At 33.8% G+C, this 24,053-nt stretch overlaps 1 protein-coding gene across 10 annotated transcripts in view; it reads left to right on the forward strand.

Annotated features, from left to right (window-relative positions):
* The window catches only part of ANKRD17 (ankyrin repeat domain 17), a 166,749-nt gene that overhangs the window by 100,948 nt on the left and 41,748 nt on the right, over positions 1-24,053 (forward strand). For 3 of the 10 annotated variants that reach the window (XM_045473775.1, XM_045473779.1, XM_045473777.1), the window contains exons 9-19: positions 652-843; positions 1,220-1,329; positions 3,019-3,106; positions 4,846-4,973; positions 5,230-5,373; positions 5,786-5,888; positions 7,363-8,115; positions 12,542-12,690; positions 19,083-19,194; positions 19,345-19,490; positions 23,900-24,042. In XM_045473775.1, the coding sequence (XP_045329731.1) occupies positions 652-843; positions 1,220-1,329; positions 3,019-3,106; positions 4,846-4,973; positions 5,230-5,373; positions 5,786-5,888; positions 7,363-8,115; positions 12,542-12,690; positions 19,083-19,194; positions 19,345-19,490; positions 23,900-24,042 (2,068 nt within the window). The remainder of the gene's footprint in view (positions 1-651; positions 844-1,219; positions 1,330-3,018; positions 3,107-4,845; positions 4,974-5,229; positions 5,374-5,785; positions 5,889-7,362; positions 8,116-12,541; positions 12,691-19,082; positions 19,195-19,344; positions 19,491-23,899; positions 24,043-24,053) is intronic. The other 7 variants (XM_045473780.1, XM_045473784.1, XM_045473782.1 and 4 more) reach the window with 3 other exon arrangements.

Consider the following 24,053-nt stretch of genomic DNA (forward strand, 5'->3'; position numbering starts at 1 on the left):
CAGTATGGGAAATCCTACCATAAGGATGAACTTGAGGAGAACGTAAGAATGTATTTATAAGAAGCTGTAAAAGAATCGGCACACAGTAGACTTTTCTTTTGAGAAAAGTGAAATGGTTACTTTGCGGTATTAAGCCATATTCAGTTTAGAAGTAATCTCCTATCTCTATATATTTGTAGCCAAGTTTTATATCTCTTTTAGTAGTAAGGTTTTTGTTTGGACAAATTTAAGAGGAGTGGAACATTAAAAAAAACATATTGGCTATAACTTTAAAAGCAGAGGTATTGTAGCACACTTCTTAGGTTTGAATCACAAGTTTCTAACCTTCTGTGCCTGAATTTAGTCTTCTGTAGGGTTGCTGTGAAAGTTTATATATCTGTATCTGTAGATATAGATATATAGGCACACTTATGTGCCTTCTGGCTGAATAAATCTTACTCCAGCTGTGTGCATCAAATGTAGACTCGTGGATGTATTTTTAATAACTTTTTCTTTATTCGTACTGCCTCTCAGTAGGGGAGAAGCACTATATTTAGTAAAATAATATAAATGTTTATTTTTGAAGTATAGTTTATTAGGAAACAATCATGTTTTGCTTATCTCTGGAATAAGTTAGTGAGTTCCTTAAAATAATTAGAATTTTCATTCTAGGAGCAAATATCAATGCACAGACAGAAGAAACTCAAGAAACTGCCTTGACTCTGGCTTGCTGTGGAGGCTTTCTGGAAGTGGCAGACTTTCTAATAAAGGCAGGAGCTGATATAGAACTAGGGTGTTCTACCCCTTTAATGGAAGCTGCTCAAGAGGGTCATTTGGAGTTAGTTAAATACTTATTAGCTGCAGGTAGGCATTTTTGCATTTGGAAAGAGTTTTTTACATGATTTATCCAAGTAAAAATGTTATAATGCAAGTAACTTTTTTCTGATGTTATGATACACTGATTGTGTGTTTAAAAATGTGGTAAAAAGTTGTGGTAACTTTATAACTAATTTACCTTATTACTGTTTGAAGTATCTGTAGCTTTAATTTCAAGCAATAATCTATTTCTGATTTTTTTATTTTTTGCTTTTAAAGATGCTGACAGTCTTCTTTATTTCTAGAAATGGATGACTATTTTGTCTAATTTGAAGACATATGGCTTATTTAGAAATTTCTGTGTCCATCATTTATGTCTTACAATTCTTTTATTAAGTCTCTGTATTGTTTAATATTACTACAGGAGCTAATGTTCATGCAACAACAGCAACAGGGGATACAGCACTAACATATGCCTGTGAGAATGGTCATACTGATGTAGCAGATGTCCTACTTCAAGCAGGAGCAGATCTGGTAAACTATGTCACTTTTTAAATCCTAATACTTAAAACCAAGACAAATTAATTAAAAGTTCAGTGGAGATTACAGATAAAAGGTATTTCTTTTAATATTCTGTTGGCCTTTTTGCTATTTTTTCTCTCATTTGGTCATTGTTTTTTCCTACACTCTTTGGTGTCTGTTTTTTTTTTCTTGTTAGTGGGGTCATACAATCTATTTCCCCTTGTCCCCCATAAAAGGGAAATTTTGTATTAGGTACATTAATACAAAGTTTTTCTTAGGTACTTAGCTATTTTTAGAATATAAGTATTTAATACTCCTCAACTTACAACTTAGTAAGAAGGATGAAATACTGAGTTTATTGTAGGGTGGATTATGAAGAGATGTCACAGCAAAAGTACAGACAATAAAGAAGCTCAGAAGACGTAAAGACATCATCTGAGATATTACATTAAGGTTTAGAAAGGTGGATATGGTGATGTGACAAAAGAGATATTCCTGTTGGAAAAAATAGTGTGAGGACAGCCTGATGGGAAAGGAAAAGCAAACGTGTGTGGGGAAAATAGTCTTCCAGTTTCACGTGTGAGGAAGTAGAAGTGAGACATGAAAAGGTAGTTAAAACTTAAGTACCCATATGTTCATGGGGCTGAGATTAACAAGCAAGTGTGTGTTCTTGTAGAAGTTCGTAGTTTATGACAAAAATTCACAGGCAAGCAGAAACAGACTCCTCCATTAACTAGTTTTGCCAACTTTAACTTCTCTTTCCTCATTCATGGAAGGAGAAGAGTGGAACTGGATTACTATTGTGGTCTCTTTCAGTTCTGTGTATGTTAGTACAGCTCTTGAAGCCCTCATGGCACATATTATACTCTAGTTAGTTGTGTGCCTATTTCTTCAAGATTAGATTTTGAGCTTTCCAGTGTTTACCACAGTGACTGTGAAACATACAGCAATGTATCTTGCTTAGTTAATTGCAATTCAAACAACTTAGTGTGTGGCTTAAGACAAGACTCAAAAGTTGTTCATCAGATGTGAGTGTTAAAAAATATATATATTATATGTATTATAACTCAAATCTTTATATTCTAAAATATAACTTGGGAAATTTCTCCAAGTGTTCTCATTACCCAGCAATAAGAAGAAGGCAATAGATTCTCCATTTTTTGAGACCCAGAAATCTCTAGTAAGACGTTGTAATTGGTGGTTTTTGAGATATTAAGTCACTAGCCTTGTTGTTTTCATATAAGATAATGTGGTTTTAATGGGAGGTCCATAAAGAAAGGGAATGATGTACTTGCAGAAATTCATACAGGTAGGATGCAAGGTTACAAAAGGAAAATCACTTGGAGTAGATGGGGATAATGCTGATTGGAGAAGGATGTGCTAGAGTGCCATTCACTGGTCAAGTTCCACAGTCCTTTTGGTAGAGAGAGAGAGAAGGAAAAATTACCCAGATGGATTTAGATGAAGGTGTCACAATCACATGAATATAATTTCAGTTCTTAAATTACATCTGTAGAACATGTTTCTAATTTGAGTTTTAAATTTAAAAATGTATTCCTTAAATTTATTTCATTTCAAAGCATGATATTTAATATCTTTAGACTTAGAAATTAGTCCAGTTCTTTTCCTTTTTATTTTCATGAAAAAGAATAACTGTACACTAGCAATTAAATATCAATTAAGTCTGTGTTTTTTACATAGGAACATGAATCTGAAGGTGGAAGGACTCCTTTAATGAAAGCTGCAAGAGCTGGTCATGTTTGTACTGTTCAGTTCTTAATTAGTAAAGGTAGGTTTGGGTAAGCAGTATTTTTTCCCCAAAGGTGTCTATTCCCTGCCCTTGGATATTTAGAGATTGAGAGGTAAAGGACAATTTTTGGGTATGACTGGTGGAGGGATGCTACTGAGATTTTATGAGTGGGTGGTTGATAAACATCCTCAGTGCATAGAGCATCTCCAAACAGTTCCATAGTCCCAAACTATGAAGGATTGTCATACTGAGTACCATCCTTGTGAAGGAACACTTACATAAAGAAAAATTTCTCTATGTAAAATTTTGAGGGTTTAGATAACTTAAAGTCTGTTCTGCTTATGTAATAATGTATCCTGAAACCTGGATTCTTATGCCACTGAATTACTTTAAGGCAAATCACTTTTCTACTCTACATATCCTTGGGCCTAAGTTTCCTTCTTTGTAAAATATAGAGAAATGGTCATAAATACGGTATAAAAAGTATTCAAAACTGAAGTGTGATAAAAACCAAAATGCATGGAAGATTTTCATCTATGGTCAGTAATTCTACTTTGAATATCAAAAACCATTTTAAATGACTAACGTATCATATTATTACTTCCTTTAAATTATTTGTGAGGTGTTTACTGTGTAAGTTCAAGTTGAAATAGTTTTGTATGCAGAATTCATCATACTTTTTTTTTTTAATGTTTATTTATTTATTTTTGAGAGGAGAGCATACACACACTTGTGTGACAGGGGCAGGGGCAAAGAGAAAGGGAGACAGAGAATCCCAAGCAGGCTCCACGCTGTCAGCACAGCGCCCTATGCAGGGATTGATGCCACAAAACCTGAGATCATGAACTGAGCCAAAAGTAAGAGGCAGATGCTTAACTGACTGAACCACCCAGGCGCCCCACAGATTTCATCATATCCTTAAGTATAGGATATGAAAGATTTTACTGTTGATTCAACATTGATAAAAGAAAGACTATACAAGCCATGTACAATTAAAATGGCAATATATACCATTTCCTTCTTAGCAAAAATACTAAAGAAATCTCAAGTTTGTAATTGTTAATAATAGCAAAAGAAACTAAGTCAGAAATCAGTTACTGGTCAAATTACTTCAGGCAATTTGAACACTTATTTGTGATGTATGTTTATACCATAGTATTTTCAAGAATGGAATTATTTATATAATCACAATCCTCTCTCTTTGATAAATTTTAATTAATCAGATTCCATTTTCTTTCTGCTATTTTATATCCATTTCCTGCATTGCCTAGCACACTGTCTAAATCAGAGATGAATTCATATTGGAGGGGCAGTGTACCTGTTTTCATGCTCAGGTATTTCCCAGTGAAAGAAGCTCAGATATTTCCCAGTGAAAGATAATTTCCCAGATATTACTTTCTATTCCCTGGTAATTCTCTACATACCTAGAGAAGGACTTAAAATGTAGTTAAAATTTTGTTTTACTTTTTTAAAACTAATTACATTAGGAGTAATATATACATTTATTGTTATCTTCTACCAGTGCGTACTAAAATATTCACGGATGAAATTATGTCATGTTTGGGATTTGCTTTAGAGTAATTCAAGATGGGAGAGGAGAATTGATAATGGGTTTATGTGAAATGAGATTGGCTGTGTGTTTATAATCATTGAAGCTGGGTAATGGGTATATGGATATTCATTATGCTATTCTCTCTATTCTTTATGATTTTGAAATTTACCATAATTTAAGAAACCTCAATCTCCTAACATGATTTCCCATGTCTTGTCTGTTTTAGGAGCGAATGTGAATAGAACCACAGCTAATAATGACCATACTGTACTGTCCCTGGCTTGTGCAGGGGGTCATCTGGCAGTGGTGGAACTACTTTTGGCTCATGGGGCAGATCCTACTCATCGTTTAAAAGTATGTAACTCAAATGTTTCGGGTAGCATTGTGAATTAATTCTTCACTCTTGAACATTAGAAAATATCATCTACCAGTTCGATTTATAATGGCATTCTAAACATATTCATTTTCTTCTGTTTTATTAGAGGAAAGTGTTCTTTACTAAACCTAAGATTTGAATTGCTAGGGCCTGTTAGCTTTATCATCCTTAACGGTTCTATAAGTTAACTTATTTTTTTTTTTTTTATTTTTCCCTTTCTGTGTCCACTCTTAGGATGGCTCAACTATGTTGATAGAAGCAGCAAAAGGTGGCCATACGAGTGTTGTTTGCTATCTTTTGGACTATCCTAATAATTTGCTTTCGGCCCCTCCACCAGATGTCACTCAGTTAACCCCCCCATCCCACGATTTAAATAGGGTAAGATTCAAAATGAAAACATTTTATATCATATCTTCTTTATCCTCCTTTGGCTCATAGTTTCAGTTTAAACAGATCTGACTATACTTTGTTATAATATGTAGTTCTCTTTATAGGTATGCAGTTGAAATGGTTAATGATATAATCTGGTTTAATATTCAGATTGTAGATTGATGTGATTTTGCTTTGTTTTCTTACTATGGCAAGAATAACCATTTGAATTCAAAGTGCATTAAAAAAGTGTTGTGGAGAATAATTTGGCAACAACATATTTTAAGTAAATATATCAGTGTCTGAGATTAATACCATATTACAAATATTTTGAAGAAGTCTTTATAACTTATTCTTAAAGCATGTTATTTAATGGAGTGTGTAGGAAAAGCAGAGATATAATCAGTTTCCTTTGTCTTAGGCTCCTCGTGTACCAGTTCAAGCACTGCCCATGGTTGTCCCACCTCAGGAGCCTGACAAACCACCTGCCAATGTTGCCACTACTCTTCCCATCAGGAATAAAGGTCAGTTATACTTCTGAAGACTGTTTTGTACATGTTATCCAGGTAAAAATGATAAGATTACCAAAAAACCTAGCCATTTATAATTATTTTTCCACAAAAGGTGAATGTTACTAAGTTGACATAATTAAAAATTTTTTTTACTAGTGAAAAAGGCATGTTACTGTGAGAGAAGATAGTTAATAGCATTGATTTATGCTAGAATTGTCAGCATTAGCAGGAGAAATTCAGATGCTCATCTCTGATGCAGTTCTGATTATCCACCATTTCTTGTAATAACTGGTCATTTCTATTCGTGTTAAACTGTTAGGCTGGGTATAGTTGGATGACATTTTTGTAAATTACTTAAATTTCTGTAGTGATCTAAGGCATAAAATGAACAAGTTAGATCAAAATTAAACTATATTTTAGAGTAACTGGTTTAATGTAGATTTTATATCTGGGCTACCTTTCTCAGTCAATAATTGAAAGTTACTTCAGATATGCTTGTTTGTTTCTCTAGAACTCTGAGGTCCATATTTGACTTGTGGATGTTACACCATGCATGTTTTAAGTCATGTCCCAAAACATTACAGCTACCAGTTTGAATCAGTTTTTCTTTTTAAAAAGTTTCACCTGAAGAACCAATGTGGTTTTAATTTTTTGGTTTTTAGCTACCTATATTATTTTACCAACAAGAATACTAAGTATTTCCACCAGCTCTTTACAGTCACTACTACCAGTCTAGAGCCTTGGCACCTTTTTCAGTTGGTGTAGCAAACAACTGATTGCTGTACCCATAGCCAGATCTGTTTATTCACCTGGCTGTCAGAAGATACAGTGGATGGCGTAGTCCAGCATCTTTTCTTCCAGGGAAACTGAATCCCAAATCTCTACTGGCCAGGTAGCTGTGTGAATATGTGAATTTATATCTTGCCTTTATCAGTCTTGAAGATGGTAGTCCCCCAACAAAGACAAATTTTAGCTGGATTTAGATTTCCCAGTACTTCTCAGTGGTTTGGGTACTCTTTGTGTGTATGTGTGTGTGTTTAAAAGACATAGACTATCAAATGTGGAAAAACCTTGACTTAGAGGTCTAAGTTTTCCTTACATCTTAATAATCTAGCGTTATTTTTCTGTTCTGATGATAAGTTTTTACATCTCTATGACCAGATGAAGTATCTACACATAGCCTTAGATTTTACTTTAATTGCACCACTTAGATCTCACAGACCTGCATCCCTCTATTGTCTAATTTTAGCCATGTGATATTTTTAAAATTAATTTCCCAGAGATTTCTCTATGCACATAAAATACATACATTTTATATTTATGATAAAGAAGGTGGATTTGTTTTTAAACTTCTTAACAGTGCATTTTCACCTTCTGTGGATATGATAACTTGGTGCATAACTGTTGGCACTAAACCTCCCAACAGTAACTCTGTAATGAGGATGCCATTCATGTGCACTTCTGAGGGGGTTTCTTTTTCACACAGCTGCTTCTAAACAAAAGTCCAGCAGCCATTTGCCAGCAAACAGCCAGGATGTACAGGGTTACATCACCAATCAGTCTCCAGAGAGCATTGTAGAAGAGGCTCAGGGAAAGTTAACAGAACTGGAACAGAGGATAAAAGAAGCCATAGAAAAGAATGCACAGCTGCAGTCCTTGGAACTGGCTCACGCTGACCAACTTACCAAGGAGAAGATCGAGGAGCTGAACAAAACAAGGGAGGAACAAATTCAGAAGAAACAAAAGATTTTGGAGGAGCTACAGAAAGTAGAACGAGAGTTACAACTGAAAACTCAGCAGCAGCTAAAAAAGCAGTATCTAGAGGTTAAAGCTCAAAGAATTCAACTTCAGCAGCAGCAGCAACAGTCTTGCCAACATCTGGGACTGCTAACTCCTGTTGGGGTTGGAGAACAGCTTTCCGAGGGAGACTATGCACGGTTACAGCAAGTGGATCCCGTTTTGCTTAAAGATGAACCTCAGCAGACTGCTGCTCAGATGGGTTTTGCACCAATCCAGCCTCTGGCCATGCCTCAAGCTTTGCCTCTGGCGGCAGGTCCCTTGCCTCCAGGGTCCATCGCAAATCTTACAGAACTGCAAGGAGTGATAGTTGGACAGCCAGTACTGGGCCAAGCACAGTTGGCAGGGCTGGGGCAAGGAATTCTGACAGAAACACAACAAGGGTTAATGGTAGCCAGCCCTGCTCAGACCCTCAATGACACGCTGGATGACATCATGGCAGGTGGGTTTATATTGTTATGAGCAGGTATCAAATATGATTTGCTTAAGGCGAGTAAGAGTGTGCCAGAATTTTTTGCCATTACCCAACTTGAGAACTATTTTTGGACTCTTGACCCATGTATATCCTTAGAAGTATTAGTTCAATCTCAGAAGTTCTCAGACGGATACAGGTCGAATTAAAGATTAGCTCATGCAATACAAGTGACTGAAACTTTTTGGCTTAGCTGGGTAGGCTGGGGATCTAGGTTTTTTCAGTAGTGGGGTTGATGTTTGAGTTTTTGTTTTTGATTTTGTTTTTTCTCTTTAAGTTCAGAATACTAAGATTGAATTTTGGCTTTTGTGCTTCTGTATTCACACCATTAAACTGGGAAATTGATAGAAGTTGAAGTGCAAAACTAGTAGGACACATCAGGAAGCTTATTTGTGAACAGAAATACTTTATATCCTAATGGATCAGACTTCAAACCTGATGGATATTAAAAAAAAAAAAAAAATTAAACACTTTTACAACGATAATAAAGTACCAAACCAAATAGGGTTTGATTGTATGTCAGTGATTTTATCCCCTGTGAATGTTAATGTGTAGTCTCTTTCTAATTGTATTATGGGAAGTTGTGGTCCCCTGACAGTATCATAAATGATATATCTTTCAGTGTGTAGCCAGAGAAATTATATTCCATTATAATTAGTTTCATTGCAAGAAGAAATATTTTAGAAGGTTGTTTTAATGATTCTAGTTTTTGGTACTTACTTTTTGTGAGTTCTGTAACAAAGTAGTAGAATGAGATTCTACAGGATTTTATAAGCCATAAGAATGCTATACTGCGAAGGATAATTTTCTTGATTTAAGAAAAAGATAAAAAAGAAAATTTGAAAAGGAAGAAAAAGAGAAAAAGGCAGCAAGTAGTTGAAATTTGATAGTATTTATCTGTTCTCTTCCCCCTTTTTTTATTCTTTGTTCTATACTTCTATATGATTAAGTTTTTCTAATTTTGAAACTGTTTTGGCAGCATTATATAGTATGATGAGGTTATATATAATTTATCTTTCATCTTTCAAAAACATAAAAGAAAATTAAATTGTATAGTGTTGAGATATTTAGCTAACATTCAGAAATTAAGACACCAGCTAATGAGACAGATTTTGTTCCTACAAATTGCACTAAAGTTTCCTAGTTCTCTTTTAGTATCACCCCAGCAACAATATGTGGAATGAAATTCTTTGCTAATCTTAGAGGGTGCAATAGTCTAATAATCATTAGTAAGAACTGTGAAGATTCTTATAGTGATAAATATAAAATATTTCTATATATTTGAAAATTACTATTAATCACCATTAGCTGCTTGCAATAATTGGGATTGCAATTAAAGAAATGTTAGTATCTTATGAAAATTGTACATAAAATTTTTCTATAGATTTGAAAATTACTATTAATCACCATTAGCTGGTTATAATAATTGGGAATACAATTAAAGAAACATTGGTATCTTATGAAGATTGGAGCACAGTAGCCAAAAGTCCCAAATTTGGTGTTACTTACGTGGCCATTAATCTAGGTCATAATGGTCTTCTTTCTATTATGTTGGTTGAACTACCAAAAAATGTATCAAGTTATTTAAATGAAGAATGGACATTCCTACCAGGGAATACTTAAAAAAAATTTTTTTTTTGATATGCTATCAGAATTTACATGATGTTCTTGGGCATAGTTATCAACCTTGATTTGCCAGTTGTACAGTTTTTATGCTGATCAGAATTATCAGAGGTTTGTAAAGTAGTTTTTCTGTTAATTGGTTTACCAAACAAAAACAATTAAATTCTGCCTTTGTGTTCCAGGTGTTTTCATATAAAAAAAATTTCAAAAGCACACAAGTTTTTAGGAAATAGGATAAATACTTCCCATTATAAAAATACTCTTTCTCTTTATTATGCCCATTTATATGGAGAGAGGAGAGATGACCAGACGGAAGAGCAGGATTAAAAACATCCAACCACTTACCTGCAGTCCATCCCTGTCATCATGCATGTGCAAATGCATAAACATACACATATACTAATGCACTCACTTCTACGACTTTTTTCTTTAGACAACTTCTTTGGTAGTATTTGTTCTTTCAGTTGACTAATGATCATTTCCATTTCTTTCTTTGGGTTTCTTAATATTTTGTAACCTCATTAGGTGCCGTATTCCTTCCCCACTTAAGCATAACCTCTTCTTTTTCTTTAAAGAACCTAAATAAACTTGTTCTTTATTCCAGTTTATTAGACTCCTCTTGTAAGATTCAGTATCATTTTCTGTAGTACTTGGCTGACCCAAATCTTCTGTCTTGCCTGTTCTCCATCCTTGTCAGAGCAAAATCAGTTCCTTATTTAGCCAGTCTTAACACCTTGCCTTTGCTGTGCTCTCAAGTTCTTTCTTTCCTTGCCTAATGTTAAAACTTTTCTAGAGCATCTGGTGCTCCTTCTCTAAAATCAGACCCTAAAATGAAGTACCACATGTAAAGATCTATACCAGAGTTCCTTCAGGTACCTGCATATTTATAAGTTGTTACTTTTAACTGTAGGGAATGATTGAGTGACAGGCAGGTATTTAGTTCTAATAAACCAATTTCATAACTACCCGAAATGAAATGAAATGAAAGGAGGGAATTGGTGTTTCCTCTCCTTTTAGATGAGGTGGCAAGAACAAGCAATTTGACCCAAAATAAGAAAACTAATTTTAGTGTGTTCTTTAAAAGAACTTATTCCAGTTAAAATGTAAATAACATAGTCATTTAATAGTAAAGCTTAGATTTTTTTTACTATTGTGAAATAAAAATCAGTTCTTTGGACAGATTGGTGTTCATTCTATTTAAGCTGATTTTTGTATTTAGCATTTTTATTTGTGAAAATCAGTCAAATCAGAGGAGATTATGGAATCTGTTTTAAGAGCCATAGATTTTATATGGTTTTGAGATTTTATATCTAGAATGTGTACATTTAAATTAACTTGATTTTTTTAACATAAAACTATCAATATGGAATAACAATATCAAGGTCATTAGATGATCAATTTAATATATTAGTACATGCCCTTTTCTATTTATCTGGATCCCTAAGGATTCAAACAGTGTTTTGTTTTGTTTTGTTTTGTTTCCTTTCTTTGTTTTTTCTTTAGCTTTTAAGTGGACTTAAAAATGTATAATCATAGAATGTGTGTTGCTATAATGTATAGTGTATGTTTGTGCCTGAACTAAGGATTTCATGTAAAATAGATTTCTTACTTGACAATCATGTTTATAATTGTTATAATAAGGTCAATTTCAGTTTTATTCTTGGCAGGATCATAACCTCTTTTGCCTGGTTTCAGATCCAGTTGTGAATCATGATTGTTTTCTGTCTGATGTAGTTGATAAGTATGTTGGTAACACACATCCACGCTACTGTTGACCATTCAAAGATTTATGCCCACACTTCAGTGCTATAGCATTTTTAATAGGGGGGAAAAAGGGTTGGTGTTCACATATCAGCTCCAGAAGTGAATCCATGAGGGAATATAAATACCCTCAGTTGCCACCACTTCTGGAGTCCTCCCACCTCAAGTACTGATCTAATTAGCCCCTTATTAATTTGCATATTTTGGTGAAAATAATATCATGGAAAAATTATACTTAGAACTAACAATAATCTATATTTGAAGGATGATTGTGCATACATTTATTTCTACCTTAATCTTTTAATTTTGTCCTCGTCAGTGTGATTGCTGGTTTGACTGGTGGACATTTTAACCCCCTCAGAATAATTCTACATGTGGGAAACTATATTTCTGTGTGAGGATCAAATTTTTATATTTTACTATACGGTCCTACTGAGGACTACCATTCAGAAAGTTACCATCCCCCAGTCTGCAGTTAGTAAAAGAGTAGGAAGTGTTTTAAATGATTCTATAGTGAGGTTCTCCCCAGTGATATTACTTTCATTGGAATATAAGGTGTGACATTGGCAGGTTAAAACTCACACTTTCCTCCGTCTGAACTTGACTGTTTTACCTTTTATTCGTTTTCTGATTAAGAAGCTATAATGAAAAAAAAAAAAAAGAAGCTATAATGGACAACTATCCATTTGCATTTATATTCAATTTTAATTCATAAGAATATTTTTGTTTTCAGGGTTATTTTGAATTGAGGTTTTATGAATACATACTGTAAGAGAGGAATTTGGTTTTCACATGGATTATTATTTAGAAAATGGGTTATTCTCAATATACTTTTTATTTTTAGATTGTTATCCCAAGTCAGAAATAACCAGAAAAGTGGGTTATTAGTGCTGTGACAGTTTACCTATAGACCTTTTGTTTTAAGAAGTCTTTAAATATTTTCTAATAATTATTTCTTACTGTTACCTAACAATGTTTCATCCATATTAAGTGCAGTTATTTTGTTCAACAGCAGTCAGTGGAAGAGCATCTGCAATGTCAAACACTCCTACACACAGTATCGCTGCTTCCATTTCCCAACCTCAGACTCCAACTCCAAGTCCTATCATCTCTCCTTCAGCCATGCTTCCTATCTACCCTGCCATTGATATTGATGCACAGGTAAGCTCTAAATTCAGGATGGATGGTTTTTAACTAAAATTATATCATCAGTAAAAACATTAATCATCTTAGACTTAAGTCATCTTAGACTGTTTTGTCTCCAGCCAGAGATCTGAGCCACAGTTAGGAATGCGAATCCACATTTTAAAAAATAAAATACCAAATACAGATTATTACTGATAATTATGTGATGGTCTGGTTTTCAAGGTCATCAGTAACTTTTTTTTTAACTGTAGTCTAGAAGAGGTTGTTAAAAGAAATAACTTATTTATAATTAGTATGTATTTTCTTCTAATCTTAAATTAGAAGCTATGCTTCCAATTTATGATGGGTTACACATAAAAGATTCTTCCATTTATGTATCGTCTATACTTAATTGCATTTATATTGTCTTTGAAAGTTCTGATCTCGCCAACTAAAACATGTAGTGACTGTCTGTGTCTTAGGACTAAGTCAAAACAAAACAAAACAAAAAACCCAATTAGAAAATTAGTTTACCATGAAATCTCAGGTCAGAGTGAAGTTGGAGAGGGGAGGATAGCTTGTGTTTTGTCCTGGAAAAAAGCTTAAGATAAGGCCTCGCTTAGAAGACTGCTGAATAAGGTAAAGGGTATATGGCCTTATTCAGTACTGAGAACTGTTTGGTTTATTTAGTTTTGTATTTTGATTTTTACCTGGGGTTGGGGAGTCCCTGGCTAGCTCAGCTGGTAGAGCACATGACTCTTACTCTCAGGATCGTGAGTTCAAGCCCCACTTGGACATGGAGCCTACTTAAAATAAAAATTAAAAAAAAATTTTTTTTAATTAAAAAAATATATATCTGGGGTGGGGAAGGCATGACATGGGTGAAGGTGGCAGTATACATAATAAAACTTTTTATTTTGTAAATGATCAGTTCTTTGTAACCCTGAATTGCCTAAAGTGTGTGTGTGTGTGTGTGTGTGTGTGTGTGTGTGTGTTACCATTAAGGGTCTGTACTCTCAACCTATTGAAAATAAAGCTTCTGGGGCTTCAGGGTGGCTCAGTTGGTTGAGCATCCGACTCTTGATTTCAGCTCAAGTCACGATCTCATGGTTTGTGAGTTCGAGCCCCACTCGGGCTCCAGGCTGACAGTGCAGAGCCTGCTTAGGATTCCTGCTCACTCACTCTGTCTCTCTCTCAAAATAAATAAATAAAATTTTTTAGAATGTTTAAGAAAATAATGCTTCCTTTTCATTAAAATGTTTCTTGGTAATACTGTGAAAAAGGAATTAACATTTCTATTCTTACTTGCTTTCCAAATGTTAAGTTATATGTACTTTTTTTTTTTAAGCACTTAAAGTTGTCAGGGCTATTTTAAGGAATTGTCTGAGTTTCAGACCACATATATGAAGTAACTACTTTTAAATAACCATTTTCCTGATGAAGAAACCAAGGCTAAGAGAGAGATTAAACATATCGCTGAGGATCAGTTCATTTAGCTAAGTGATGGGGTTGAGAGTCATACTTAGGTGGGTTTGACTTCAAAGACACCCTCCTTAACTACCGTACTCTATAGTATGTTTTTTAAATTTTGTCAAATTAAAAAACCTATGAAATATTCATTTATGAACCACATGGTTTATATTTAATAATATATAGCAATATAGAACTGGGTTGAACTTGGTATTGAATTTGCATTATTTTCCTCCAGGCTTTTTTCCCTCTGAGGCTGTTATGTTGTAACCTATAGCTGTTATGTTTTAACCAGAGATCTAATTGCTAGTTTTTATATGGAATTAAGAATTGATCCATAAGGAAAACTAAAAACCTCACCAAATATAAAAGGATTTTTAAAAAAATTCTTTTGAATAAAATAGCCACAGAAAAAATTCCTCATATGATCATGATTTTATTGAGTTTGAAATTGTTATAGTGGTGGTGAAATTTTACCTGACTATACTACTCAACCAGCTATTGCTGTGTTATAAGTTAATTTCTAAGAAGTTACATAGAAATATTTCTAATTTTTTTAAATTAAAAAATCTAATATGTTAATTGTAGTTGACATGCTTATGTAAAAAGATTGTGTTCTTCTTAAATATGTGGTCTCTATATTGAGGTTTTTCAGTTGGGATAGTCTATCATGAGTTACACTGCTTGTCATAGAGTTTACAAAGTTCCTGCTTAGAGATACTAACTATTCACCCAACAGCTAATTTATGGTGGAGCCGTCTTTCAAACCACCCCATCAATCTAGGTCTAGAATCTATGCTCTTAACCACTGCACTATGCTACCTCCTTTTCAACTTTTTATCTTAAGTATGAACACTGATTTTAATTATATTAACCTGGTAAATTAGATTATAGAAAATAGGTCCACCACCTAGATGGCATCTTTTCTTTCTTTCATCTTTGCATCTTTTCAGCATGTTTCCTTGGCCATAGGGCATATTTACGTCAATTCTTAATTTAAAGAAAAACAAAACAAATGTTAATTTTTTTAAACCTTCAGCGTATAAATGTCTTTTAAAATATGCTAATGAGTCTTCACATGATCATACTTTAAACTCATTTAATTGATCATTATATGCAGAAACTAATATTTTTAACAAGGATGAACAGGAATCATGTTTAATTTCTGGAACTTGAAGACTGCTGAAGATGAGAGTTTTCACTCTTTATAAGGTTCCCCAAATCTTACATTCTATAACTAAAAATTACCTTTGGTGTGTAAGTATGTGCCACAGGCTCTCTACCTCTCACATAATGATTTTACTGAATCAAGTTTGTCAGGATATATTTGTTTTTATTCGTTTTGTTTGGTTTTGGTTTTGGTTTTTTTGTTTTGTTTTGTCTTGTTTTAAGTAAGTTCTGTGCCCATCATGAAGCTTGAACTCACGACGCCAAGATCATGAGTTGCATGCTCTAGTGACTAAGCCAGCCATGTGCCCCTTTCCTGAATACTTTTAATATATTTATATTAAGTTATATCTATCTACTTATATATATAATTTATAGATATAATTTATTTATATATAAAATATATATAATAACATTTAATATATTTTAATAGCATATACTGTGCTGTTATCAACATTTACTTTAGGAAACATCAATAAATGATAGTTTGAAGGAATTATTTGAGACTTTTACTGTATCTTTTTTCATAACGTAGCTCTAATCTTTATTTTGCTGGAATGGCATAACAAAATTTGTATCTGGGTACTGTTAGATACAGAAATTAGTAATCATGTAGAAACTTTTAAGAACTATAGGTTTTATATGAAACAGTACATCTGGTTGAAGGTTAGAGTTGAATACTGGTAAATTAAATATTTTCTGTATTTATATTGTGAAATAACATAAATCCATGATTATCTTTTAAAGAGGGTAGACATTAAATTTAACTTAAATGTCAGGACTGAAATTATAAAGTATGTAAAATTATGTTTTGCCTTTAATGGATAAATATAAATATCTTTTGGATATTTTTCCCTTGTTGGTTTTACAGTATGGAGAACAGTTTCATCACAATGATTTAATGAGAAATATTAAAGAGACCAGGAAAAATGAGTTAATAGTGGTATGCAGTATGCTGCCATTAAAGCATTCTTCTTTCAAATGCATGCATTCTACTTGTTCATGTGAAGTTTTAAGCAAGTTATTTATTATTTAACTGATTATTGTCATTATTCCCTGATAATTCTCATTCTTCCTAAAATGCTTTTTTTTTTTTTAAATCTTTTTTGTATTTTATGTGCTACCTCTGACATGTTTAGAGAATGAGAGATTTGGGACTATGAAGGTTATGGAAGTCTAAAAAAAGCTTAGCCCTTGAAGTCCTAATAATTTTCAAAGTAATTTAATTATGTAGGTATAATTAATAGATATGTTTCCTTTTTTATTTTTTGTTTATTTTTACAGACCGTTCAGGTATATTTTTCACCTATATCCCAGCTCATTAAAAGTTGCTTTTTCCGTTAGTATTGCATCTGTCTTATGATTCCTTCTTATTTTTCATTCCTACATAATTGAATAGTCATGTTGATAATTTACATAATATTTTTACATTGAATATAATTTTAGCATTTTTATAAGAATAGAGTCATCATAACAACATCTGTTACATACAAAATTGTATATTTTATGGTATCATAGGCTAAATGGAAATTTTCTTTAGAATGTAGACCTGAATGAGCTTTTAACAAAGCTTTGGGCATCTCTCTCCCTTTCAGGTTTCTCTTAGATATAGATACATGACAATGTGTGTGACTTCTTAGCCAGTGTAATATAACATGACTTTAGTGATACATTGCCTTTCAGAAAGTCATCAACCTATATTGTTATCATTATTTCCTTGATTAGTAATCTTGAAAACACCTATTTTTTTTTCTGTGCCTTATCAATCGTTGTTAATTTTAACCCAGACTTTTGCTTCAGTTAATTTGTTTCTTGAGGTATTACAAATCAGGATAGTGTTTCTTACCGTTTGGGGATTGTGTAGGTGTGTATTAGGAAGGTGGAAACCTCACTTCAGAATCTTTAAATTCTTTCATTATTGTCTTTAGAAGATTATCGTAAGATATTAATGAAGTTGCCCACTCTTAAGTTCCCCAAGGAATTTGACAAGCCCTCTTTTCTTAGCTTTAAATATTTTTCCTTCAACTCTCATAATACCTTGTTTATTTCTTTCATAGTTTGAACTTAAATTTTCCCTTTGCTGTAATCACTAAGCTCCTGGTGAGCAGGGACTGTATTTATTTATCTTTGTCAACCCTGAAGTACCTAACAGAGTACTTTGAACATAAAAGGTGCTTAATAAATGTCAGTTGAGCTGATGTTTTATAATGTGGGAAAAAACCAATATTTTACTAATCCACTAAAATTTCCCATGCTGATCTTTTTCAAATTTTGTTTGTTCAGTTTCTATTTAAAATTGGCACCACTTTCCTAAATTACTCTTTTAACCCCCAGAAACTCTTAGAAACCTAATAAACTTCATCATAAAGTGGACTCTTCATCATAAAGTTGACTCTTCTAATGGTCTGTACACTAACAGAGAGAGCATATAAGGCAGAGAGACTTAACATTATATTGACCTCCATTGGCCATGCCGTAGGACTGCTTTATGATGGGGAAAGGAGGATTTTGATATCCAGGATCTCCTTGGTTTTTTAAGCCGATCCTTATCAGTTATAGCTTGTGTGACCATTGGAAGGTTATTTCTCTGAGGCTTTGTCTCTTTTTTTCTGAAATCAAACATAATAATTCCTTCCTTATAAACCTGAAATGAAGATCAAATACTATTACACAGTCAGAGCGGTCACTCATTTAAGTATTCATGTCCTTCTTCATTGTTGTAGTTGGTGCATCTCTCCCTTGTGGCCATCCCTGATCTCTGCAGTCAGTAGCTCTGCTCTCTGCCAGCCTCTTCTGCAGAGCAGCTTTTGCGGTCTCCCTCTTCATCACTGACTAGTAGGCTTTTTCTTATTTCTTGACTCTATCGATTTTGCCTTTTGTCTCTTGTTATTCTTTTTTTTATGACAGAGTTTGGTTTTTAGAGTTATTGACCTTCTGGGAGAAAATGCCGTTTCTTTTTGTATTTATTACATAAATATAATAAATGTTATATAAATATGTAAACATAATAAATATATATTTCATATATGTAGTCGTTTGTTTTATTAGAAATAGTCTTTGAATCTGTAATCCCGTATAGCTGTTGTCATTCATTTAACTTAACTGTCATTTATTGTTTCCTAGGCAAAGCATCACTTAGTGTTGCTAATCTAGAGTACTCTTGTAGTACTTTCCTCTCTAGTAGTCTGCCCCATGAATTCCAGCCATCCTGACCTCTCCAAACTCTGCCTTTTCAACTCAGGGAGATTGACAGGCTGTGTTTGGGTACCCAGTCTGCCCTGAAGCCTTGAAACTCTCTAGGCAATAAGTTGAGTTAATCATTTCTGTCCTCCGAGATCACTGCCATCCATGCACTGCCTTTCTAAACACCATCATTTCAAATAGTTTGCCCCCTCCCCCCCCCCTTTTTTTTTTTTTGGTTCTTTGAGATAGGAAAACAAATCTTGTCTGTGCTGTTGTCTATGCTACTCCATTAATGGCTAGAAGTAAAAGTGAGTCCAACAGTGTTTAATTTAATCATGTAGTTGTAAATAGCATATGGTTGGAAAATCATACTTTTTTTTCCTTCATGCCTGCTTTAAGAATTGCCCATAAAGTTCAAATGTTATTTTGTAACCTTTACAAAATCACACGTTAGCCGCTGATGGAAAAAGAACGACTTAATACCCGAATGTTTGATACAGTAGAATGGTACATCTGTATCTGTATTTGGTATAAGTATATATTATATAATTGATGCTGTCATTTGAAAATTATCTAATAAGCTAATCAAAAAATAATTTTTTTTATAGACTGAAAGTAATCATGATACGGCGCTAACACTTGCCTGTGCTGGTGGTCATGAGGAACTGGTACAAACACTGCTAGAGAGAGGAGCTAGTATTGAGCACCGAGACAAGAAAGGTAGGGCTTACTTCTGTTAATTTTTTTTTTCTGGAATATTTGTATTTTGTGAAGAAATACTGCTTCTAGTCCTATTGTGATAGATATAATGGAAAACACTATTGTTCTTTTGCTTAGCATGTAGTGAGAAGATCATTATTTTTCCTTTAGGTTTTACTCCACTTATCTTGGCTGCTACAGCTGGTCATGTTGGTGTTGTGGAAATATTGCTGGACAATGGTGCAGACATTGAAGCCCAGTCAGAGAGAACCAAGGACACACCGCTATCTTTGGCTTGCTCTGGGGGAAGGCAGGAGGTAACATTTTCTCCATTGTAATAATTGTCCATCTGTTTAGCAAATATATGTTTTAACTTTTATGATTTGATGGTAATAGAGGATTGGCATCTGGATGTATCACAGTAACTGTCCTTTTGCTAATAGATAATAATTTCAAGTATCAGTGTTAGCATAAGCTATCGTGTCAGAAAAATCATGTTTATTATTCTGTTCATCTGAAAGTAGTATCTGCCGTAGGAATCCCTGTGTGTTGCATTCAGGCTAAGGAAATGATTAAGGCATTCCCAATCAAATCTGTAAACTCATAAGCAGGGCCTATAATCATTCATCTTTTCCTATCCTAGAGTACCTAGCATGAAAGGTACTTAAGCTCAGCTTCTTTTGCTCTCTATGTATAAGATTAGTAGGGAATTAAGAGCATTCAGTTTTTAGTTGTTCTTTTCATCTTCCCCCACTCCTCAAATCTGGAAGAAAGGTTCTCGGATAAGATTGTATGATCTTTTCATTTTTTTTTAAGGAAAGTAGAACAGCTGGTGTGATCAGGTATAGGCGCAAGAAGTTATAGCTTTACACCCATGTGTGTTTTCTGGCATTTAACGAACAGCTGGGCAACCTAATGTTTTAAATCTGTTTTTTAAATCCAGTTGTAAGGATTTTGATTAGCCAGTTGTGCTGTCTCTGTGGACTGACAACTTTTCAATTAGGGAGTTGTTGAATCTCAGATTTAGGAAGTACCCTGGGTTAACCAGGTCAGTGTCTTACTCAGTTTAGAAATCTTTTACTTTTTTTTTTTTTTTTTTTTGCCATCCTATTATAAAGTTCTCCTAATTATCAAACCTGAATTATGCCTTCCCTAAGTTTCCCCACTATTCTTAATTCTGTTCTTTGATTAATTGAAAGAGGTTTATACTCTCTTATATGTACAGATATTTGAGGCTGTATTTGCCAGTTACCTGTTCTGTATTTGAAGTGTACCCTATTCTTTTGATTATTGGTTTGAGGATATCTTTTCCAAATCCTTCAACTGGCTGTTCTATCCATTATGTCAGTATACCTCCTGAAATACTCTATCTAAAATTACTCTGGCCAGGGAGGTGGTAGGTTATTACTTCCCTATTTGTGCAAAACCAAACTACCTCCCACCCTTTGCCTGTCATAACACATCAGGTTATATTGAACTCTAGTCAGCTAAACCCACTGGAGTTTTTAGTAAACCAGAAGATAAAGGTTTTTAAGAGGTAGAATAATTCTTGTGCAGAAAGAATGGGAAATCTAATAAAATGGTACATGTATATAGAAAGATAGGAATTAGTGATCCTTTATCTTGTGGATTAAAAAGAATTGGAGCCTAGTGATAATAGTTTTTTTTTTTTTTTTTTTTAATACAATTGTTGCTTTGGCCAACTTATAATTTTTAAATTTATAATTTTTGCTCCTTTATATTTGGAATAGATTATAGGTGTGTGGATAGTTAGACGCACTTTCTAGAGATGTTTTGCGTAGGAGACAACAAAGAATGTGTCTCTACTGTGCTGTTCCTTCTGGTTGATAATGTGAATACATTTGTATTGTCTCCCTTCCTGCATTCCATAGTAGAGGTGATTGGTATATTAAAAGGATTTTAACCCAAATAATAGGAAGTAAATAGTGAAAAAATAAGCTACTTAATTTGATAAATTGTCTCCACCGCATCAGAAAATGTAGAGATTCCTATTAATCTCAAGTTGAAATGGTATGGCAGAAAATTTTGCAATTAATAACAACATTTAATTGAAAAACTTAGTTGGGAATGAAAATGGTTCTGTTTTGGAATATGATGAAGGTAAAATTTTGATATAACTGAAATTTTCAGTCATTGTATAGCTTGAAATAATACTTGCTTCATAAAATAACAATTTTTTCAGTGTTGCATCAAAAAAGAATCAGTTGATTTCCTTCCTTTCAAAGCAGTATTAAAGCCTATAGCATACTATAATCTTTGAGTATTTATTTCTTTCTGGGAATAGACCATTCCCTTTGAGAGATAACTAAGCTCAGTTATCTTTGTGTAATGGAATTAATAACTTTAGAAATTTGATTAGGGTTTTCTACTTTCTTGCTTAAGGGCCTCTGTAAAATTTAGCCTAATACCATTTTTTGGTCTTGTGTTTATAACCTTGTCACATAAGCCACCTACTGTTTCTGGCTCTAAAAGCAAAAAAGTGATGGACAGAAAGTCATAATCTAAAATTAGTCATAGCTTTATTCCTATGAGTAAAGTTTTAGCTTGTATGTTAAGATAAAGCACTGTTCATTAACATTTATTTGTTATTTCCTAGTTAATATTGTAGGATATTTTACTAATACTAAGTGCAAGGTAGGGGCTCCTGGGTGGCTCAGTCGTTAGAGCGTCTGACTTCAGCTCAGGTCAGGATCTCGCAGTTTGTGAGTTCGAGCCCTGTGTCGGGCTCTGTGCTGACAGCTCAGAGCCTGGAAGCTGTTTCATATTCTGTCTGTGTCTCCCTCTCTCTGCCCCTTCGTCGCTCATGCTCTGTCTCTGTCTCTCAAAAATGAATAAACGTTAAAAAAAAAATGAAAAAACAATACTAAGTGCAAGGTAAGAGCTATGATCTTGGACAGTCCTTAACTTTTCTCTGCCTCATTTGTAAAATGAAGGTGAAAATACTAGCACTTGTGTCAAAGAGTTGTTTTGTGCATTAAATGGCATAATGGACAAAAGACGCCAATAAGTACTTAAATAAAGGGTAAATGTTTTTCAGCTATCAGGGAATGTAAATTAAAACCCCAGTGGGTTACCACCACACACCCAACTAGAATGGCTAAAATTATAAAGACTGGCAATACCAATTTTGCCAAGGATGTGGAGCAACCAGGACTCACTTATTATTGGTGGGAGTATAATTGGTATAACCACTTTAGGAAAAAGTCTGGCAATTTCTTATAAAACTGAACATACACCCAGAAATTCTACTAGGTGGAACCCATGAGCAATGAAAATGTATTTCTGGAAGAATGTTCATAACAACTTTATTCAAATTTACCAAAAACTAGAGACAGCAAAGCTGTTCATCAGTAGGAGAATAGATCACCTATAGTATATTCATATAATGGAATGGTATGCAATACCCGCATATGACTTTCAAACACCGATTTCATCTATATGAGGATTTAAGATAGATGAAATTAGTCTATAGGTGAGATTGACTGGGAAAGGGGCATGAATAAATAACAGGATTTAAATTACATTAGTTTTGGGGTGCCTAGGTGGCTCAGTCAAGTGTCTAACTCTTGATTTTGCCTCAGGTCATGATCTCATGGTTGTGAGATTGAGCCCATGTAGGGCTCAAGATTCTCTCTCTCCCTCTCTCTGTCCCTCTCCTACTCATGCCCTTTCTCTTTGTCCATTAAAAAAAAAAAAAAAAAAAAAATTATTAGGGGCCCCTGGGTAGCTCAGTCTGTTGAGCGTCTGACTTTGTCTCAGGTCATGAACTCAGGTTTTGTGAGTTCGAGCCCTGCATTGGGCTTGCTCCTGTCCGTGCAGAGTCCTCTTTAGATCTTCTGTCCCCCCCCCACTCTTTGCCTCTCCCCAGCTCACGCCTTCTCTCTCAAAAATAACCGTTAAAAACAAAGTATTAAAATTAAAAAAAAATAAATTAAATTAGTTTTATGCATTTGTCAGTGAATATACACCCAAGTTTTGTGCATTGGTTGTAAGTTATATATTTTACCCCCAAAAATTTAAAGCAAGTAATATTCTAGATAATGATACACATGCTAATGCACTTAAGGGAAATTGCAGGTGTCCATTTTACTTTGAAATGAGATGCATCAGAAAATGGACAGATGAAAGATGTAATAAAGTAAGTGTAGTAGAATATTAATGGTAAAATCTAGGTAGCAAGTATATGTAAATTTCTTAAGCTTTTCCATATGTTTAAAATTTTTCATAAAATATTGGGAAAAAATAAATATTACTTTTATTCCAAGTTTTTAAACATTGTTATTGATTATAAGTTTAAAAAAATATTTTTAAATCATTATAAATGAAAAAATCTTATTCCGTTTTACCACTATGTGATGAAATAACAGAGAAATGCTAATTGCTAAGATAGCATTGCACAACAACACACTGAGATCCAACAGATCTGAGACCCTGGTCTTTCATGAACACACTGTGCCATTTTAACAAATTCCAAAATGGATTTTTTTTTTTTCCCAAAATGGATTTTAATTGAAAAGCCTGCTTTCTGTTGGCTTGTAAGAGCTCTTGCTATCATTTGAAGCTGATTTTGTGCAAAGGATTAAAAGAAGGACTTTCCTCTGTTTTCTTATACGATATACCAGAAAAATAAAGAAATCAGAAATACACACTTTGCAAATTGTTTCACCATAAGAAGAAAACACAACTTTTCCTCTTTTCTTTTCAGGTGGTGGAGCTGTTGTTAGCTCGAGGGGCAAATAAAGAGCACAGGAATGTTTCTGATTACACACCTCTAAGCCTGGCTGCTTCTGGTGGCTATGTGAACATTATCAAAATATTACTAAATGCAGGAGCTGAGATTAATTCTAGGCAAGTTTTAT

The sequence above is a fragment of the Leopardus geoffroyi genome, chromosome B1 (assembly GCF_018350155.1).
Source record: "Leopardus geoffroyi isolate Oge1 chromosome B1, O.geoffroyi_Oge1_pat1.0, whole genome shotgun sequence".
In the NCBI taxonomy this organism is placed as follows: Eukaryota; Metazoa; Chordata; class Mammalia; order Carnivora; family Felidae; genus Leopardus; species Leopardus geoffroyi.